We start from the raw sequence: 17,370 nt of genomic DNA, 5'->3' as shown, positions 1-17,370 counted from the left end.
AAAGCTTGAATTTTTGGTAGTTGACTACCAAACTGGTAGTTGACTACCATACTGATAGAGAGGTGGTAGAGATGTTAACTGTTTGAGAGCTGCACACCGACTGATGAGATTATTTAGGCTGCTTGCCTATTTATAATTCGATAATTCGATAACTGGTAGTTGAATACCAAAATGGTTGTTGAATAGTTGAGTTTGGTAGTTGAATACAAAATTGGTAGTTGGTAGTACGAAACTGATAGAACGATGGTGGCGATGTTTACTGTTCAACAGCTGAATATCGACTGAAGAAACTATTCTTCCTGCTTGCCTATTTGTAACTCACGTATTTGGTAGTTGGTATCTCAAGAAGTGAGAAAATTGAGAGAAAGAAAAAAGACCTCACTAGGCTTATAGCCGGTCTATTCTTGTTTCAACTTAAAAGGTCTATAGAGTGTTATGATGAAAGAGAAAAAAATATTTTGACAAGTACCCCAAGACAGTTTATAATAGGCTAGTCTTCAGTCCTCTCGCTCTCAACGTAACATGTTGAAAGAGAAAGCAATATTTCGATAAGTACTAGTCTTCGGTTCTCTCACTCTGATCATAACAGTCTATTGGAGATGTACTAAATATACACACATTATACAACCACATACTCACCCATATTAATATATGCACGATCAACTGATTGTGTTGTTGTTGTTGTATCGTAGGGCGAAGCCCCTTCCTTGTGGCGTCACCGCCATTTTGTAAAACAAAAGTCTAAATTATTTGTCTTTTACGCATTTCCCTTTTAAATGGTACCAGATGGCAGATTATCAGGAACAGACCAGCCAAAAATGTATCTGCCACGCAGATTTTTTTGGTAAAATTTTGGTTGTTTCCAGTCAATTTTTTTTTTTGGTAAAAATTATTTGGTAGATGATGAGAAAAACTAAGCCAGCTTGTTTGGGTGTAAAATTTAATTTTTGCGTAACGAAGCTGAAAGCGTCAACTCTAGCGATATCATTCATTGTAGAAATTGTACCTCAAAGACTGCGTCCCACTTTTCTCGAAGAGATTTTTGTTGGGATATCAGTCGTTCTAGAAGTGTGGTCAACACTGCTTTTTAGAACAGTTCTAATTAAAAAATGTCTAAATTCGAAAATTTGACGAAATTCGAAAATTTGACGAAAATCGAAAATTTGACGAAAATCGAAAATTTGACGAAAATCGAAAATTTGACGAAATTCGAAAATTTGACTGCCCAACATACCCTGAAATTGACGAAATTATTCCAGCTGCCCAACATAAACCGAAAGCGACCAACTTTTTCCAGTTGCCCAACATACACTGAATGTGACCAAATTTTTCCAGCTGCCCAACATACCCTGAAAGTGACTAAATATTTCTAGCTACCCAACATACCCCGAAAGTGACCAAATTTTTCTAATTGCCCACCATGTAAACCATAATATACAAAAACTTTGAATTTCGAATTTTTTTTTGGAAGTTAGACTGCGTCAAGTCCTCTGCTATCGCTCCGGACATGATTATTTTGCGAATCTAATTATGTTTGTGCTCCGACACATTTTCTGTTTCTGTGTTTTACTTGAGTTTCTGATTTCTCCATATTAAAATGCAAAATTCACAAAAAAAAACAGTAAATCGCGAAACAGAAAATGTGTTGGTTTTCAAAATTCCGCGAGTGTAGTTGTAAGAAAAACTATTTTTAGGTCTTTTTTCCATAGGAAAAAAAGACCTATTGTGGGCACTTCATCTGTCCGTCCGTCCGTCCGTCTGTGTCACAAATAAAATGTGATTGATAAAAGTTAAAATTGCAATGCTACTATGAACAAACCAACACCAGGCAAATCAATTATTATTTGTTATCTGGTAACCAATCGCTCATAGCAGACATTGCAATTTGAAAGTTTGGTAGTTGTTGGTAGTTGGACCCCCAAAATATTTAGCAGCAGAGATGTTTACCCTGTTTACCGTTTACCGATCGCTCATAGCAGACATTGCAATTGGTAGTTGTTGGTAGTTAGACCCCCAAACTATATAGCAGCAAAGATGTTTCTTACTCGAGAGACGCACACCGACTGACGAAATTATTCGGCCTGCTGGTCTATTTATAAATCGAGTATTTGGTAGTTGACTACCAAAGTGGTAGTTGACTGACTACCGAAGTGGTAGTTGACTGACTACCAAAGTGGTAGTTGACTGACTACCAAAGTGGTAGTTGACTGACTACCAAAGTGGTAGTTGACTGACTACCAAAGTGGTAGTTGACTGACTACCAAAGTGGTAGTTGACTACCAAAGTGGTAGTTGACTACCAAAGTGGTAGTTGACTACCAACATGGTAGTTGACTAATACGGATGTTGTAGATATGTTTACTGTTTGAGAGCTGCACACCGACTGATGAAATTAATCGGCTTGCTTGCCTATTTATAATTCCAAAATTTGGTAGTTGAATACCAAAGTGGTACTTGAATGAGTACCAAGCTAGTAGTAAACAGAAATTGAAAAAAAAATGAAAAAAGACCTCACCAGGCTTCAGCCGGTCTATTCTTGTTTCCATTTCTTTGTAAACAAAAGTGATAACTGAAGAAAAACGAGTAAAACTATGGTGCATTTTTCGAAGTACCCGTGGCGCCCGAAAGTCAAAAAGTGGCACTGATCTCTCTGCTGTACATACAATAAAAATTTATTTGGAAAATATCCTCTGAACCGTTCAAATTTGGGTTTCAGCTGCCTTCGTCGCTGACTTAAAATAAAACCTTTTCTTTCCAGAACTTAGGACATAATGTAGAGTTGGGTGGTATGTTTATATACTTTTGGCGGTAAAATATAACACAAATGGAAAATGTTTTTCTACTAGTTCAACATCCCAACGATCCCAACACATAAAAACTCATCAATGACAATTTAACTCAGTTGTACCAACATCACCACAAAAAAATCAAAAATTTGCCGACATTCCACATAAAGTGTACGTACAAGGAAATGTTACGTTTGGATATTTGAGTACATTTCGGGTAAAAAAGTGGATACAGTTAATTAATAGGTGTACAGAAGTGAAACACACAGTATATTCCGTGAAAATCATAAATTCGACATCCCGAAAGAGCACAGTCTCTCGTAAAATGTGAATAAAATTTGTGTTTTAAAGTTGAAGGTAGCCATTTTGCATATTGACGCGTCTTTCACAAAGAAGAAAAAATAATTTATCCTCATTCGATGTATTGGATGAATCTATAACGACTTGAATATGTACTACTTAACTAGAGACAATCCAACGATTGGAAATTACTGAAAGCATGCAAATATGTGTTTTGATTACACAAATTGGGTTGTGACACTTTGCCACCCCTTCAGTTTCAGAATATGTAGGTGTTTCATAATCGTCTGTATGACGCCCGGGAACGTCTGGTTCCTTTATTTACACTTTCGTTCATGCAATGTGAAGTTCTACATTTCCATTCACCTACGAAATTCATCGACTTTTCTTGACACTTCAGTCATAGGTGTGAATTTCAATATTTACTTAAAAATGTCCTGTCCGACATAAGAAATGCAAAAGAAGGAATTTTTCGTAAGAAAACTTAAAACCGACGGTTTAACTCCAACAAATGTCTCAGACTTGTCAATGATTCGATGCTTCTTTTCTGTTCCTACTTGGGTACCATCTGAATTTTATGAAAGTGGAAAATTGAAGTAGTTCATGGCAATGTTGCGGTTATAACGCAAAAATCAGGGAATAATTCAACCAAAATATCTGCGCAATGGAAAAGGATGGTTGAAAGATGAACTCTCATTCCAAAATTATTTTATGTTGACAATAATCTCCAATCATTGGATTGCTTCTCTCGGTGTGGTTGCCTTTATTAACGCAAACTACTTTGCCACTTTCAGGAATTGGAGGATATTTTGAACATAAAAAGTGAGAATAATTGTAGCGTATAGAAGTGATACCCAGAAAGAGCACAGTCTCTTGTAAAATGTTCATAAAATTTGTTGTGTTTTAAAAATTGCATAGTGACGCGTGTCCTTCACAACGGAACAAAAAAAAAAGTTTTTTGAGTGACTTGTTGAAATAAAAAGCGATGGCTTCACCATCACCGCAAAACAGCCCAATGGCTCCACCTCAAGCTCCAAGTCCAATGGGACCTCCATCACAGAGCCCAGCGCCATCACCATCTCCGCATAGTCCATACAATTCGTCGCATATTCAGGGCCCACACGGTCCTCCTCCTCACGGAGCAACACATTTGTCGCAAGGACCACATCAGCCACCTCAAGGAGCTCATATGCCTCCAATCGGTATGCCGCAAACACTCGGTCCACCACATGGACCACAAAATCACGGAGCACAGAATCCTCACGGACAACCGAATCCACACGGACAGCCTAATCCGCACGGACAACCGAATCCTCATGGTCCACCGAATCCTCACAGTCAGCCTAATCCGCACGGCCAACCGAATCCTCATGGTCCGCCGAATCCTCATGGTCAACCGAATCCACACGGACAACCTAATCCGCATGGCCAACCGAATCCTCATGGTCCACCGAATCCTCATGGCCAACCGAATCCACACGGACAGCCTAATCCGCATGGCCAACCTAATCCTCATGGACAACCGAATCCTCATGGACAACCGGGTCCACATGGACAACCGGGTCCACATGGACAACCGAATCCTCATGGTCCACCGAATCCTCATGGCCAACCAAATCCACACGGACAACCTAATCCGCATGGCCAGCCTAATCCGCATGGACAACCGAATCCGCATGGACCGCCAAATCCATCGATGGGAGCACATGGTAAGTGTAAAAAATGTTAAATGTAGAAAAGACTTTGCCAGATGCGAAGGTCTAATTTCTTGAACGAAGATCGTGATGTGACAATCACCCTTTAGTACCTGCCCACAAATATCCGCATTCACGTAAAAAACCTCTTGAAATTTCTGTTTGCTAAATCTAAAATTTTCACAGGACCACCAAATTCACATCCTCATGGAGCACCACAAAACATCCCACACGGACAACCTCCGAATCCCCATGTTGCTCATCCACATGGTCCCCAAAATCCACATGGACCACAAAATTCGCATGGTCCTCAACCACATGGACCACCGAATTCGCATCCACACGGAACTCCGCAGAACAATCTACATGGCCAGCCTCCGCATGGACCTCAACCGAATTCCCATGTATCTCAGCCACATCCACATGGTCCACCACAACATCCATCGCACATGAACGGTCCATTGCCACCGAATTCTGCTCAAGGTGTTCCACCATCGCATATGCCTCCTAATGCACAGCATATGTCACATCATCCATCGATGGGAGCGCATGGTAAGTCTAAGGAATTTGAAAACATTTTTACGAAGATTGACGTTGATTTCGTGAACGAAGATCGGGATGTATCGTTTTGTCAGTCGCTTTCAGTCGTTTTGTTCGATTGTCTTTTTGTCACAGAACTCTTCTAGTTTCGTTCGTCGGAAACAAAACACGACAATTACATTTAATAACTTTATTTACAATTTTATAGGCCCACCAATGCAACAAGGACCGCCGATGTCTCAAGGATTACCGATGCCTCAAGGTCCGCCAATGCCTCCAATGGGTGGTTATCAACCTCAAATACCGCCAAATGTAAGTTAAAATTTTAATTTTACTCTTAAAACACGTCATATCGCCAATAAAGGTCACTCCAGCCTTAAAGGAAATGTATCTGCTCCGTTCAATGCTTCAATAAGTTCCTTGCAAAGCTGTTCCGTTCCAGCACAGACAATATTCGGATCCATAATGTCGTACGGTGCTCCATTCGATTTGTAAATTTTTCCGCCAGCTTCTGTTATCAGTAAAGCACCAGCTGCCACGTCCCAAGGATACAAATCGTCAATATGATAGCAATCGATTGATCCGCGAGCCACATACGACAGTGTTAATGCTGCACATCCAAATGCTCGGACTCTACATTTATCAGACAAATCGTGAATGTCGTGCGATTGCATTCGAATATCAAGTTAGTTTTACCCTTGACAACATGCAGCCAGTTTGTACACGCGTTTCATGTGCTTATCACGTATGCCTTCTCTGCGAGCTAGGGACACTTCGTGGCAATATATGGACTCATCTAACTGGAAATCAGTTCGGTTCAGTTTAAATCTCTAAATAGAAAAAGTTCGATCAACTAACCGTCGCAGCACTGCTCACTGCAATTTTCTTTCCATTCAAATACGCCCCTTGACCCAATCGTGCCGTATACATTTCGTTCATAATCGGATTGAAGACAATTCCAATTTGTAATTGTTTCTTCAAAGCAAATGCTACCGAAATGGCGGTGAATGGTATGCCGTGGACGAAATTGTTCGTGCCATCGATTGGATCAATAATCCATGTTGGCGTATCGGTCAGCACCTCGTCGGCCCTAGTTTCCTCTGCAATGAAACTGGAACAGTTCAAATTTCGTTAAATTGACAAAAAATTTGTTCACGGCAGTTAGTCGTACCGGTGATCGGGATATTTATCGGTGATGCTTGTGATTAGAAGATTTTCAACCTTTGAATCGTACTCGGTGACAAGATCCCAGGATCCTGATTTTGTGTTCACTGTTTTGGTCAATTCTTCGTATCCCGTCTTGACGATTGCACCTGCTTCACGCACCAGATCTAATGCGAAGGTATAGCATTCGTTTGCCAAAATGTCGTCGGTTGTTCCTGACATTCTTTATGAGTCTGTTGAGTATTTCAATTAGTGTGAAGTCTCAAAATGCTTAACTGGAATCAATGTGGATGAAATAACAGTGACAAACTCTCGAAAATTAAATGTTTGAAGATAAGGGGAAAACCGAACAGAGTTACACACAACGCGCGGTTATCTCCTCTTTCAAATGCTTTGTGATTATCTTCAGTAAATGATTTTCAATTTAAACTTGATCGATGTCTCGAATGAAACCATTGTGAGCTCACTCAAATAATTCATTTAATGTGAAAGGGCCAGTTGACCGTTTTAATGTGTTTGAAGGTTACACTACACAACAAACCTTCTAAAATGCTTTCACTTTGATCAGATTACACCGCTCCGTTCACTCTATCGTTACCTAGTTTTACGAATGATATTTTACGACCGCAATCTAAACCAAATGTTGAATTTCTTCAGCAAATTTATTACGAATATATAATTGCGGCGTATGTTATCAACGAAGTACATACACCGACTGATTACGACAATCTGTTTGCGCTACACGATTGTACAAAATTAGAACGAAATTGCGTTCCACTCTAATTCGCATCGATGTGAATGGAACAGTCATCCAAAGTTGATTGACCACGAATCTGTCTCTTTTATTCCATCGATCAATTGTTGGCAAAGTTTTTCGGTTCCTGCGCACACCAGATATGAATTCATGAAGTCGAAGGTCGTTCCATCGGTTTTGTAAACAACACCGCCCGCTTCTCGTATCAGTAGTGCACCGGCAGCAACGTCCCATGGTTTCAGATCGTCAACTTGATAGCCATCTATGCAGCCTCTAGCAACATATGCTAATGTTAATGCTGCACTTCCCAGCGTTCGCAATCTGTTTGATGGGTTTTCGTTTTAATGAAATTCTCTTCGGTTTATTGAGTTTAGTAGTCACCCCCGAGCAATAGATGCAAATTTATAGACTCGCTTCATATTCTTCTCACGCAGCCATTCCACCGAGGCCATCGATACTTCATGAGCATAGACAGATTGTTCAAGCTTAAAATTTGTTTACCAAGAAATATAAGATTCTCATCGAATTGGTTACTCATACCCACCGTTTCCGTTTTGCTGCAATATATCCTCTCATCATTGAGATAGGCTCCGCGTCCTAAACGACACTTAAAGTATTCTTCGTGCAACGGATTGTATATGACCCCAATAACTATTTGCTTTTTCAACACAAGAGCTATTGAAATGGCAATCAACGGAATACCGTGCACATAATTCGTCGTTCCGTCAATGGGATCAATTACCCATGTAGGATCATCAGTTAACTCCAACTTTGATGTTGATTCCTCAGCCAAAAATCTTTACAGAACGAAAATCTTGATAAAATGTGCTGGTTGATTGCATGAGTGATCTGCTTACTTATGATCGGGATATCTATTCTGTATTCCTTGGATGAGCAACTGTTCACATCGACGATCATATTCAGTTACTAAGTCAGCGTTTGATGTTTTGTATGACACATTTTTCGCTTTCGTGAAACCTTTCTTCACCAATGTACCAGCATCGATGGCCAACACATTTATGAAATTGTAACAGTCATCAATCAATTCGTTTTCGATTTCATTGAAAGTCGTCTCCATCATTGCAGTTTCGCCGTTTGCATTACACTAACGGAAGAATTAATTTCTCTGTTCTGTTTTATATGTTGGATCTAGCACAAATTCGATAGTCAGACACTAACGTTTTATCATTTGTTTGTTTGATCTAATCTGTATTTGGTATGATAATAATGTTAATGGGTGCATCGGAAGTTGGTTTTGAGGTTAACAAAAATTATCACCAAGCTAGAATAGACTAATCAACAATTAGTTGACTTCTGAATGATTTTCCGTCGCTCGTTCTACAATAAGCAACAAATATCTAGGACACCAGAGATTTGAGGCAAGCAAAAGACTGTCTCTTTCTCCCATTGTCAATTGAATCATTCTTAAAATGAATTGCGTTTCCAGATGTCCTTTTCCTTTGGACACAACTTCTAATTATTATGAAGCGAATGAACACCTAGCCAAATAAATACCTGATCTTATGAGCGCCACTGACTTTTTATCGCTAAAGTTATCAATGTGTTACAACATTTAATTTTACCGTAATCTGGTTTTCTTAGAAAAAACGATAGCAAAACATTCAGATATCACAAAGAAAGTGAGATAAGATTGTCCTACTGCAAATAGTACAAAGTGGAAGATTTTTTTTTCAATCGAAGTCCGAACACGAAACAACCATCATGAATACAAACAATCGAAATGTACAGCGAGTGACCATGAACAATTTTCGATACAGATTTGCCGTTCGCCTTATCCAACGCACCTGTTGATTGTAACTAAAAATAATTTTCACTTTCAGGGTCCACCTGGAGCACCTGGTCAAGAAAACCTAAACGCACTGCAACGAGCAATTGACTCGATGGAAGAAAAGGGAATGCAAGAGGATCCACGGTAAGTGGAGCTAAACTTTTCTTAACTTGCTTCGGGTATCTAACTGAGAGAGTAACTCATTTTCAGTTATTCTCAACTGTTGGCTCTGCGTGCAACGTCTAAACAGCAGAATTTGAGCTCCAATCAAATGCAACTGCTGCGTGCTCAAATCATGGCCTATCGTTTACTTGCACGTAATCAACCACTATCGAAGCAGATACAGGCAGTCATAAGACAAGATGCGCCACCGCAATGTCCAACACCACCACCATCAAGCCCATATCCACCAAGTGGTCCACCGCCGTCTGCACAGGTAAATTCGATTGCAATTATGATTTTGATAGTTTTTAATGTGAAAATTTATTGGTCAACAGCAGCAACAACAACAGCCACTTCCTCCACCACAGGCACAACAGCAACCACCACAACCACCACCACCACAACAACAACAGGTATGACAAATAAATTGAATTTAAAGCATTGACCTTTGAACAACGGTTTTGTTTTCTAATTTAGCAACAACAGCCTCAGCCACCACAACCCCAACCGCCTATCCAATCACAACATCTCCAGCCACAACCGCCTATTATGCCTCCACAGCAACAACAGCAACAACAACCACCACCACAACAGCAGCAACTTCCACCGAACGCTCAGCCACCAATGAAACCTGGAGACAAACCGAGTGGCGGACAACCACCACAAATAACTGCTCCGACTCCAGGCTTGGCTCCATCACAGAATGCACTTACGCAACCCAATCAACCAGCTCGGCCGAATTCACAAGGTTCTGCTAATGTTCCTCGTTCTGATAAGCCGGCACCAGCTCCGATTTCCATGAAGCAACGTTTCACGACAGTCGCCAAACCAGCTGGTTTAGATCCCATAACCATTCTACAAGAACGAGAGAATCGTATGGCGTCTCGTATAGCTCTGCGTATGGACGAATTAGTAAATCTACCGGCAAATATGCCCGAAGATCTGCGCATCCAAGCTCAAATTGAACTACGTGCGTTACGTGTCCTAAATTTCCAACGACAACTACGAAGCGAAATAATTCAGTGCACTAGACGTGACACTACGTTGGAAACGGCCGTAAACGTGAAAGCTTACAAACGGACCAAACGTCAAGGATTGCGTGAGGCTCGGGCTACAGAGAAATTGGAAAAACAACAAAAATTGGAGGCCGAACGCAAACGTCGGCAGAAGCACCAGGAATTCCTTGCTGCTGTCATTCAACATGGCAAAGATTTCAAGGAATATCATCGCAACAATCAAGCCAGACTTGGCCGCATTAATAAGGCAATCATGAACTATCATGCCAATGCCGAAAGGGAACAGAAGAAAGAGCAAGAACGTATCGAAAAGGAACGTATGCGTCGATTGATGGCTGAAGATGAAGAGGGATACCGAAAACTGATCGATCAGAAGAAAGACAAACGTTTAGCGTTCCTGTTGTCACAAACTGACGAATACATCGGCAATTTAACCGAAATGGTCAAGCAACACAAAGTTGATCAGCGCAAGAAGAAAGAGGAAGACATTCGTCGCAAGAAGAAGTGGAAGAAGGAATTGCTTCAGAGTGGCGAATACACGATGATCGACGAGAGCTGTTCGGCAGCCGATTTAAGAGTCACTGTCATGGATCAAAACACCGGCAAACGGTTAACCGGCGAAGAAGCACCATTTTTGCGCGATCTACAGCGCTGGTTGGAAGCTCATCCGGGATACGAATGGGTCGATACCGACAGTGAAGGTGATTCGGATGATGAAGATCATGGCATCAGTGAAACGAAAAAAGATGATCCTGAGAAGACGCAGGCGATCATCAAGAAAGCTAAAGTGGAAGACGACGAATATCGTACTGAAGAGCAGACATACTACAGCATTGCTCATACCGTTCACGAATCGGTTACCGAACAAGCATCGATTTTGGTCAATGGTAAATTGAAGGAATACCAAATCAAAGGTTTGGAGTGGCTGGTATCGCTGTACAACAACAATTTAAATGGAATTTTGGCCGACGAAATGGGTTTGGGTAAAACTATTCAAACGATCGCTTTGGTCACATATTTGATGGAACGGAAAAAGGTCAACGGCCCATACCTGATTATCGTTCCTCTGTCGACGCTGTCCAATTGGGTGTTGGAATTCGAAAAATGGGCGCCATCAGTTGTCGTTGTTTCGTATAAAGGATCACCGGGTGGACGACGAGCTATTCAAAATAATATGCGAGCCACCAAGTTCAACGTGTTGTTGACAACGTACGAGTATGTCATCAAAGACAAAGCTGTTTTGGCAAAGCTTCAGTTCAAGTACATGATCATCGACGAAGGTCATCGCATGAAGAATCATCACTGCAAATTGACTCAAGTGCTGAACACCCATTACAACGCTCCGTATCGTCTACTGTTGACCGGTACACCATTGCAAAACAAACTTCCTGAATTGTGGGCGTTGTTGAACTTTTTGCTGCCATCAATTTTCAAAAGTTGTTCCACATTCGAACAGTGGTTCAATGCACCGTTCGCAACGACCGGTGAAAAGGTCGAACTAAACGAAGAAGAAACGATTTTGATCATTCGTCGTTTGCACAAAGTGTTGCGTCCGTTCTTGTTGCGTCGTCTCAAGAAGGAAGTCGAATCTCAATTGCCGGATAAGGTCGAGTACATAATCAAGTGCGAAATGTCATCGTTGCAGAAAGTCCTGTACCGACACATGCAGAGTAAGGGTGTTCTTCTCACGGACGGATCGGAGAAAGGCAGCAAAGGCAGAGGCGGAGCCAAGGCCTTGATGAATACCATTGTTCAGTTGCGAAAACTGTGCAATCATCCGTTCATGTTCCAGCACATTGAAGAGAAATATTGCGACCATATTGGTGGTCATGGAGTGGTCAGTGGACCAGACCTGTATCGTGTGTCCGGTAAATTTGAATTATTGGATCGTGTGCTGCCGAAACTGAAGGCAACCAATCATCGTGTGTTGCTGTTTTGTCAAATGACCCAGTGCATGACCATTATCGAGGATTATTTGGGATGGCGACAATTTTCGTAAGTACAGCACGCAGACCCGTATTCGTTCTCGGACTGTGAATGTAATTCTTTGTCTATTCCGATTTCAGGTATCTCCGTTTGGATGGTACAACAAAATCCGAAGATCGTGGAGATCTTCTAAAGAAATTCAACGCTAAAGACTCGGACTACTTCGTCTTTCTGCTATCTACCCGTGCTGGTGGCTTGGGATTGAATCTTCAAGCTGCTGACACTGTCGTCATTTTCGACTCCGATTGGAATCCCCATCAGGATCTTCAGGCACAAGATCGTGCCCATCGTATCGGTCAACGAAATGAAGTTCGTGTGTTGCGTCTGATGACGGTTAATTCGGTGGAGGAACGAATTCTAGCTGCTGCCCGTTACAAATTGAACATGGACGAGAAAGTCATTCAGGCTGGTATGTTCGATCAGAAATCGACCGGTTCGGAGCGGCAACAATTCTTGCAGAGTATCCTTCATCAAGACGATGCCGATGAAGAGGAAGAAAACGAGGTACCCGATGATGAAGTGATCAATTTGATGATATCGCGTAGCGAAGATGAATTGGAGCTGTTCAAGCGCATGGACATCGAGCGTAAGGAAAGGGAATTGAACGGAAAGGCTCGACTTATTACTGAAGATGAATTGCCCGATTGGTTGGTTAAAGAGGATGATGAAGTCGATCGTTTCGATTATGGTGAAGAGGAAAGCATACAGGGACGTGGTGCCAGGCAGAGAAAAGAAGTCGACTACACGGACAGCCTAACGGAGAAGGAATGGTTGAAGGCAATCGATGGTGAAGAAGATTTCGACGACAATCCAGAGGATGAAGATGATCGTGACAAGAGAAAGAAATCGAGAAAACGAAAGAGTCGAAAGGATAACTCTGACGACTCGGACGGTGATTTGCCGCTGAAACGTAAACGACCAGCTGATCCAAAGGTAAAGAAACAAATGCATAGAGTGATGCAGTCCGTCATTCAGTACACCGATGCTGAGGGACGCACTTTGAGCGATCCGTTCATGAAGTTGCCGTCGCGCCAGAAACTGCCCGACTACTACGAAATCATCAAAAAGCCGGTCGACATCAAGAAGATCATTCAACGCATCGAAGACGGCCGGTACTCCGATTTCACCGATTTGGAAAAGGACTTCGTGCAGCTGTGTCAAAATGCGCAGATCTACAACGAAGAAGCATCGCTGATATACGAGGACAGCATCAATTTGCAGTCGGTATTTTTCGATGCCAAGCAAAAGACCAACTTGGACGACATATCCGACGATGAGGAACAGCCCGACGACAATTCGGAGGACGACTCGAATAGCATGAAAAAATTGAAAATGCCCAAAGCCAGCCAATCGACACCGTCGACCAGCAAGAAAGCGACACCAGTGCCACCGGCCCGTCGAAAGCGATCGGCACAGCAGAAAAAGTATGCAATATCGGACGATGACGATGATATGGATTGAATTGTGTGTGGATTTTAGTGGATTTTAATTAAGAAAAATTTCTTTTTGTGACTTTTTAATTCTAGATTTTAAACGTTTATGCTAACCAGATAGTGTGTAGTGTCACCATTTACCACATAATGTAGAAGCTATGACTTAAACACTCAACAATTTATATATAGAGAGAGAGACAGGAAAACGGAAAACATTTGCAATTGCGACAATGTATTGTGGTTTATTTAAAATAAAGGAAAAAAATAAAAAAAAAATTCTAAATTATCGTATGTACAAATGAGAGGACGAATCTTTGATTTCATCGGCATAAAGATGGCACTGCTTCGCCAAAGACCAGAGTTCGTTGTTTCGTATGACGTTATTGCATGTATAGATGATTGGATAGATCTTTGACTTCTTGGTCGTAAAGATAGCACGGTGCCTGCTTCGAAAGACCAGCGTACATCGTTTCGGATTCATTGAGGTAATCGACATCGTTGATTATCTGGTAAAGAGACCGGGCATTATAGTTGTATTTTGTTATGGAATTTTGTCGATTAATGATAAGTGGCAAAATGAGCGGCGAATCTATGGAATTATCTGATGGAAAATATGCGTAGATCGAAGGAAGTAGAAGATTCGATTGTGATATGTTTATGTCGGTAGAGGTCAAGGTTAAACATCTGATCCAATTTTGAAGCCCATCTACACACTTCAAGCATGAGTAGTACTCTATACATAGAGTTCTGAAACTGGAAAGTGTATGATACAAACGTAAAAACATTTTCATGTAAAATAGAGTATACTACTGCCTTCAGCTAACCACTGTGATCACTCATGCTTGAAGTGCGTTCAGTCCATCCATTTTCCCATTTTTAATTCGCGATTTTCATTCAGTCGCCAGTAACAAAATCATTGCAAGCAGACGACAAGCTTGATCAGCAACCATGGGACAAGCCAATCCATTGGCGATGGAATTTTTGGAAATAAGAAATGGAGCTTAGTGGGGTTAGTGGAATTGAAATTGGTGAGACAGATTTTTTACCCGTGGCCCGTGTGCAAATAATGTGTATCCAGGATATCTGGAAATGTTTTTGCGGGAAGAAGTAAACTCAACTCAATAAAATATTTTAATTTGTTAGCATTCGACAAATTAACATCGTTCTACATGTTGTCAACGAAAGAAGCGTAAAGAGTGTCATTTTACTCACACGTACGTGTAGAATTGAAGAAACGTAAAGACAAACGCTACTTCTATGTGGTGGAATACTTGTGGAACAAATAAAACGAAAGAAACAAACGAAACCCACCAAAATTACATTTTTATGTGGAGATCAGTTTAATGAAAAGGAGAAAATAAGTGGGAAAGTGACTAGAGATCGAGAAAATGAACATAAATTGGGAAATGTCCAAAAAAATCTGGAAATGACTAGAAATCGGGAAAGGACCACAGTTCGGAAATTACTAGAAATATGGAAACGGACTGAAATCGGGAAATGACCAGAAAACGGGAAAGGAATGGAAATCGAGACATCGGAAAATCTGTCCTTTCAATCGAGATCGAGAATTGATTGAAAAAGTAGAAAATTGTAAAAAAACGAAATAGTGGGAAACGAACTGGAATTAAAATGATTAGATGATAACAGGTGAGTATACAACGGGAAGCGAATCGAGATCTTTTGTAGGAATAGAAAGAATATTATATTACTATTATACCAGTGAAGGAATTTGATATCTTGTATCCAGATGAGTACTCATAGTGGTACAAGATATAAAATTCCTTCGAGGGACTCTTTTGAAAAACATCCGACCGAAATCCGACGCATTTTCCAGTGGAATTTTTCGTATGTGTCAAGAAATGTATTCGACCCTAGAAGCCAAAACCACTTTCCATAAAATTCTTCGAAGCTTGTGTGGCTGGTCGGAGGTGATCAAAAACCGAAAACATGTGATTTTCTTATACAAAAATTTCTCCAGTTACACGAGTCGTACAGGGTCGTGTGCGGTGACATTGTAAAGGTAATTGCATGTACTTCCATTGCATATAGGGTCTTATTGGGCTTAAAATGCATCCACAATGAGATATGTGCAGTTGAAATGTTCAACCGAAAAAGACTGAATTACACCTCACACGACCCTCTACGAGTGAGGAAAAGACTTTTTCCTAGCTTGGGAAAGAGCAAATTTTTTCCCTAGTAAAGTAAAAGCATTGAACTGTAATAGTGATCAAACGAAAATATTCGCGCGTGACTTAAGGTTTAAAAAAATCTTTAATCGACTTTCTTCCTTTCGGAAACGTTCAAATAGTGTAACTTTAGTCAATAATACTTTTCCTCTGTCATTTCAAAGCAACAGATCGCGCTATTTTTCTTCATAAATACATTTTTATTCCGGAATCCGGATGGTTCGCACTATAGAAAAATTCTGATGAAATGATGTCATACGTGTTCAGGAACCTTAAAGAGTATTTACACAGGTACGTTGCTTCTGTAAGATTGAAAACAATTATTCTTTACCAAGAAACTGTGAAAAATCGGGAAATCGGATTTGGATACCGTAAAGAAAACATTATTTGCACACGCGGCCAGTGGTTACCCACTCGGAAAATAAAATTATTATTATTTCAAGGAAGAATCGGACAAAATCTTGAATTTTGTTGACTCAACGACTTCCAGCTAATTTCCATAGAGTGACGGATTACCCAGTTCACTTCACGTTTTCTCTAATTTTCCACCAGACCCGTTTTGCGAAAGTATTTTCCTGTTATGTGACAATGGTTCTCTGCTGTTCACATACTTTCTAGATGCATTAAGTATGATTCAAAGTCGAATAAGAACTCACCTCTTGCAAAAGCGTAACCGTTTCGCTGATCATGCCAACAGCTGGTAAAGTTTTGATCGCACATTCATATCCCTTCACTGTTTCCATGAGTTTATTCACTTTCTCAATATTCGATTTATGTTGCTGGAAGACCGCTTCATCCGCCTGTAAAACATTGACCAAGTCCGGCATCGGTACTTCCTTCTCGTTGAGCTTATTCAATAATTCGGCCACTTCGATTGGATTTGCGTTTTGGTGTTTATCGCAATGACGATCTGCTTGTGGAAACGATTTTCTCATGGTTTTGGTGAATTTTTTCAATCGTTCACGCAATTCGTTGCATTTTTTCACACGGCCATCAATCTGTTCCGTTGTTTCGACCTTTGTCTGCTTGAACGCAACACTGTGTCGATCAAATGATAGAAATCGTTCAGATTCGTGCAGCAAATTGCGGTCTATTAGTTCCTGCTCGATGGTTCCGACATTTTGCAGATTTTCACTGCTCAAAATGCGATTAGCTTGCTCTGCGTAATTATTTGAGCTCATTTTTGTATAAAATTTGAGACACAAAACAGTTACAGTTACAGTTGCAAAATGTTACTGAAATAATAATCAAAATATGAGCTGAAGCCGCTGACGTTCCTAAAACAGTAGTCAAAGTCAGTTCACTTTGAGTTTGTGGATCTGATATGACGAATTTCAAGCATTTTTCGCACGAACGAAATTTTCAATGCTTTCTACGAATATTGGGAACACTTCATATACTCAGGTGTGTGTTTCTACGAAAATTAAAATTTAAACCGACTAAAAGGCCAATTTGCAGTCACTCGGCTTTGTTGGCCGTTTTCAAAATAACAATAAAAATTGGAACAATTTGACTACGTCGGAGAACGTCTAAGGGCTGCAGCCACAAAGCCACTCAAAAA

The 17,370-nt window shown here is 40.7% G+C and overlaps 3 protein-coding genes across 9 annotated transcripts; 1 reads left to right on the top strand and 2 right to left on the bottom strand.

The window, feature by feature from the left end:
• Nucleotides 1–2,921: 2,921 nt before the first annotated feature.
• LOC119078300 (ATP-dependent helicase brm) lies at nucleotides 2,922–13,903 on the top strand. 4 transcript variants are annotated; one of them, XM_037185795.1, is made up of 9 exons: nucleotides 2,922–3,112; nucleotides 3,880–4,794; nucleotides 4,966–5,331; nucleotides 5,528–5,631; nucleotides 9,079–9,170; nucleotides 9,237–9,462; nucleotides 9,524–9,601; nucleotides 9,666–12,199; nucleotides 12,271–13,903. In XM_037185795.1, the coding sequence occupies exons 2-9, from the start codon at nucleotides 4,071–4,073 to the stop codon at nucleotides 13,649–13,651; spliced, it is 5,505 nt and encodes a 1,834-aa protein (XP_037041690.1). In that variant the 5' UTR covers nucleotides 2,922–3,112; nucleotides 3,880–4,070; the 3' UTR covers nucleotides 13,652–13,903. The 4 variants fall into 4 exon arrangements, with proteins under 4 accessions (XP_037041690.1, XP_037041692.1, XP_037041691.1 ...); XM_037185797.1 differs by having other exon boundaries at nucleotides 2,922–3,142; nucleotides 9,527–9,601; XM_037185796.1 differs by having other exon boundaries at nucleotides 2,922–3,142; nucleotides 9,524–9,598.
• LOC119078309 (inositol monophosphatase ttx-7-like) lies at nucleotides 5,633–8,529 on the bottom strand. 4 transcript variants are annotated; one of them, XM_037185815.1, is made up of 8 exons: nucleotides 8,095–8,529; nucleotides 7,782–8,034; nucleotides 7,619–7,722; nucleotides 7,025–7,558; nucleotides 6,491–6,744; nucleotides 6,178–6,430; nucleotides 6,016–6,119; nucleotides 5,633–5,952 (listed from the first exon to the last, which is right to left on the bottom strand). In XM_037185815.1, exons 5-8 carry the CDS (start codon nucleotides 6,703–6,705, stop codon nucleotides 5,685–5,687), a joined length of 840 nt encoding a protein of 279 aa, XP_037041710.1. In that variant the 5' UTR covers nucleotides 6,706–6,744; nucleotides 7,025–7,558; nucleotides 7,619–7,722; nucleotides 7,782–8,034; nucleotides 8,095–8,529; the 3' UTR covers nucleotides 5,633–5,684. The 4 variants fall into 4 exon arrangements, with proteins under 4 accessions (XP_037041710.1, XP_037041711.1, XP_037041709.1 ...); XM_037185816.1 differs by having other exon boundaries at nucleotides 6,491–6,716; XM_037185814.1 differs by having other exon boundaries at nucleotides 6,491–6,743; nucleotides 7,082–7,558.
• LOC119078313 lies at nucleotides 13,855–17,062 on the bottom strand. Its single transcript, XM_037185820.1, has 2 exons — nucleotides 16,466–17,062; nucleotides 13,855–14,129 (listed from the first exon to the last, which is right to left on the bottom strand). The coding sequence occupies exons 1-2, from the start codon at nucleotides 16,988–16,990 to the stop codon at nucleotides 14,004–14,006; spliced, it is 651 nt and encodes a 216-aa protein (XP_037041715.1). The 5' UTR covers nucleotides 16,991–17,062; the 3' UTR covers nucleotides 13,855–14,003.
• Between the last annotated feature and the right edge of the window lie 308 nt (nucleotides 17,063–17,370).

This window comes from Bradysia coprophila, unplaced genomic scaffold (genome assembly GCF_014529535.1).
Source record: "Bradysia coprophila strain Holo2 unplaced genomic scaffold, BU_Bcop_v1 contig_248, whole genome shotgun sequence".
Taxonomy (NCBI): Eukaryota; Metazoa; Arthropoda; class Insecta; order Diptera; family Sciaridae; genus Bradysia; species Bradysia coprophila.
Note: the sequence above shows the minus strand (reverse complement) of the source record. Positions and strands in the feature narration are given on the sequence as shown.

What these genes read in the sequence shown, in the direction of transcription:
- LOC119078313 (XM_037185820.1), bottom strand. Translation starts at nt 16,990, where the DNA reads ATGAGCTCAAATAATTACGCAGAGCAAGCTAATCGCATTTTGAGCAGT. An exon ending in CGGTTACGCTTTTGCAAGAG is followed by an intron (nt 14,130 to 16,465) that starts GTGAGTTCTTAT and finishes TCTCTTTACCAG; the next exon opens with ATAATCAACGATGTCGATTA.
- LOC119078300 (XM_037185795.1), top strand. Translation starts at nt 4,071, where the DNA reads ATGGCTTCACCATCACCGCAAAACAGCCCAATGGCTCCACCTCAAGCT. An exon ending in GTCCACCGCCGTCTGCACAG is followed by an intron (nt 9,463 to 9,523) that starts GTAAATTCGATT and finishes ATTGGTCAACAG; the next exon opens with CAGCAACAACAACAGCCACT. An exon ending in CACCACCACAACAACAACAG is followed by an intron (nt 9,602 to 9,665) that starts GTATGACAAATA and finishes TTTCTAATTTAG; the next exon opens with CAACAACAGCCTCAGCCACC.
- LOC119078309 (XM_037185813.1), bottom strand. Translation starts at nt 8,318, where the DNA reads ATGATGGAGACGACTTTCAATGAAATCGAAAACGAATTGATTGATGAC. An exon ending in ATTGCAGCAAAACGGAAACG is followed by an intron (nt 7,723 to 7,781) that starts GTGGGTATGAGT and finishes ACAAATTTTAAG; the next exon opens with CTTGAACAATCTGTCTATGC. An exon ending in TTTGCATCTATTGCTCGGGG is followed by an intron (nt 7,559 to 7,618) that starts GTGACTACTAAA and finishes CCCATCAAACAG; the next exon opens with ATTGCGAACGCTGGGAAGTG.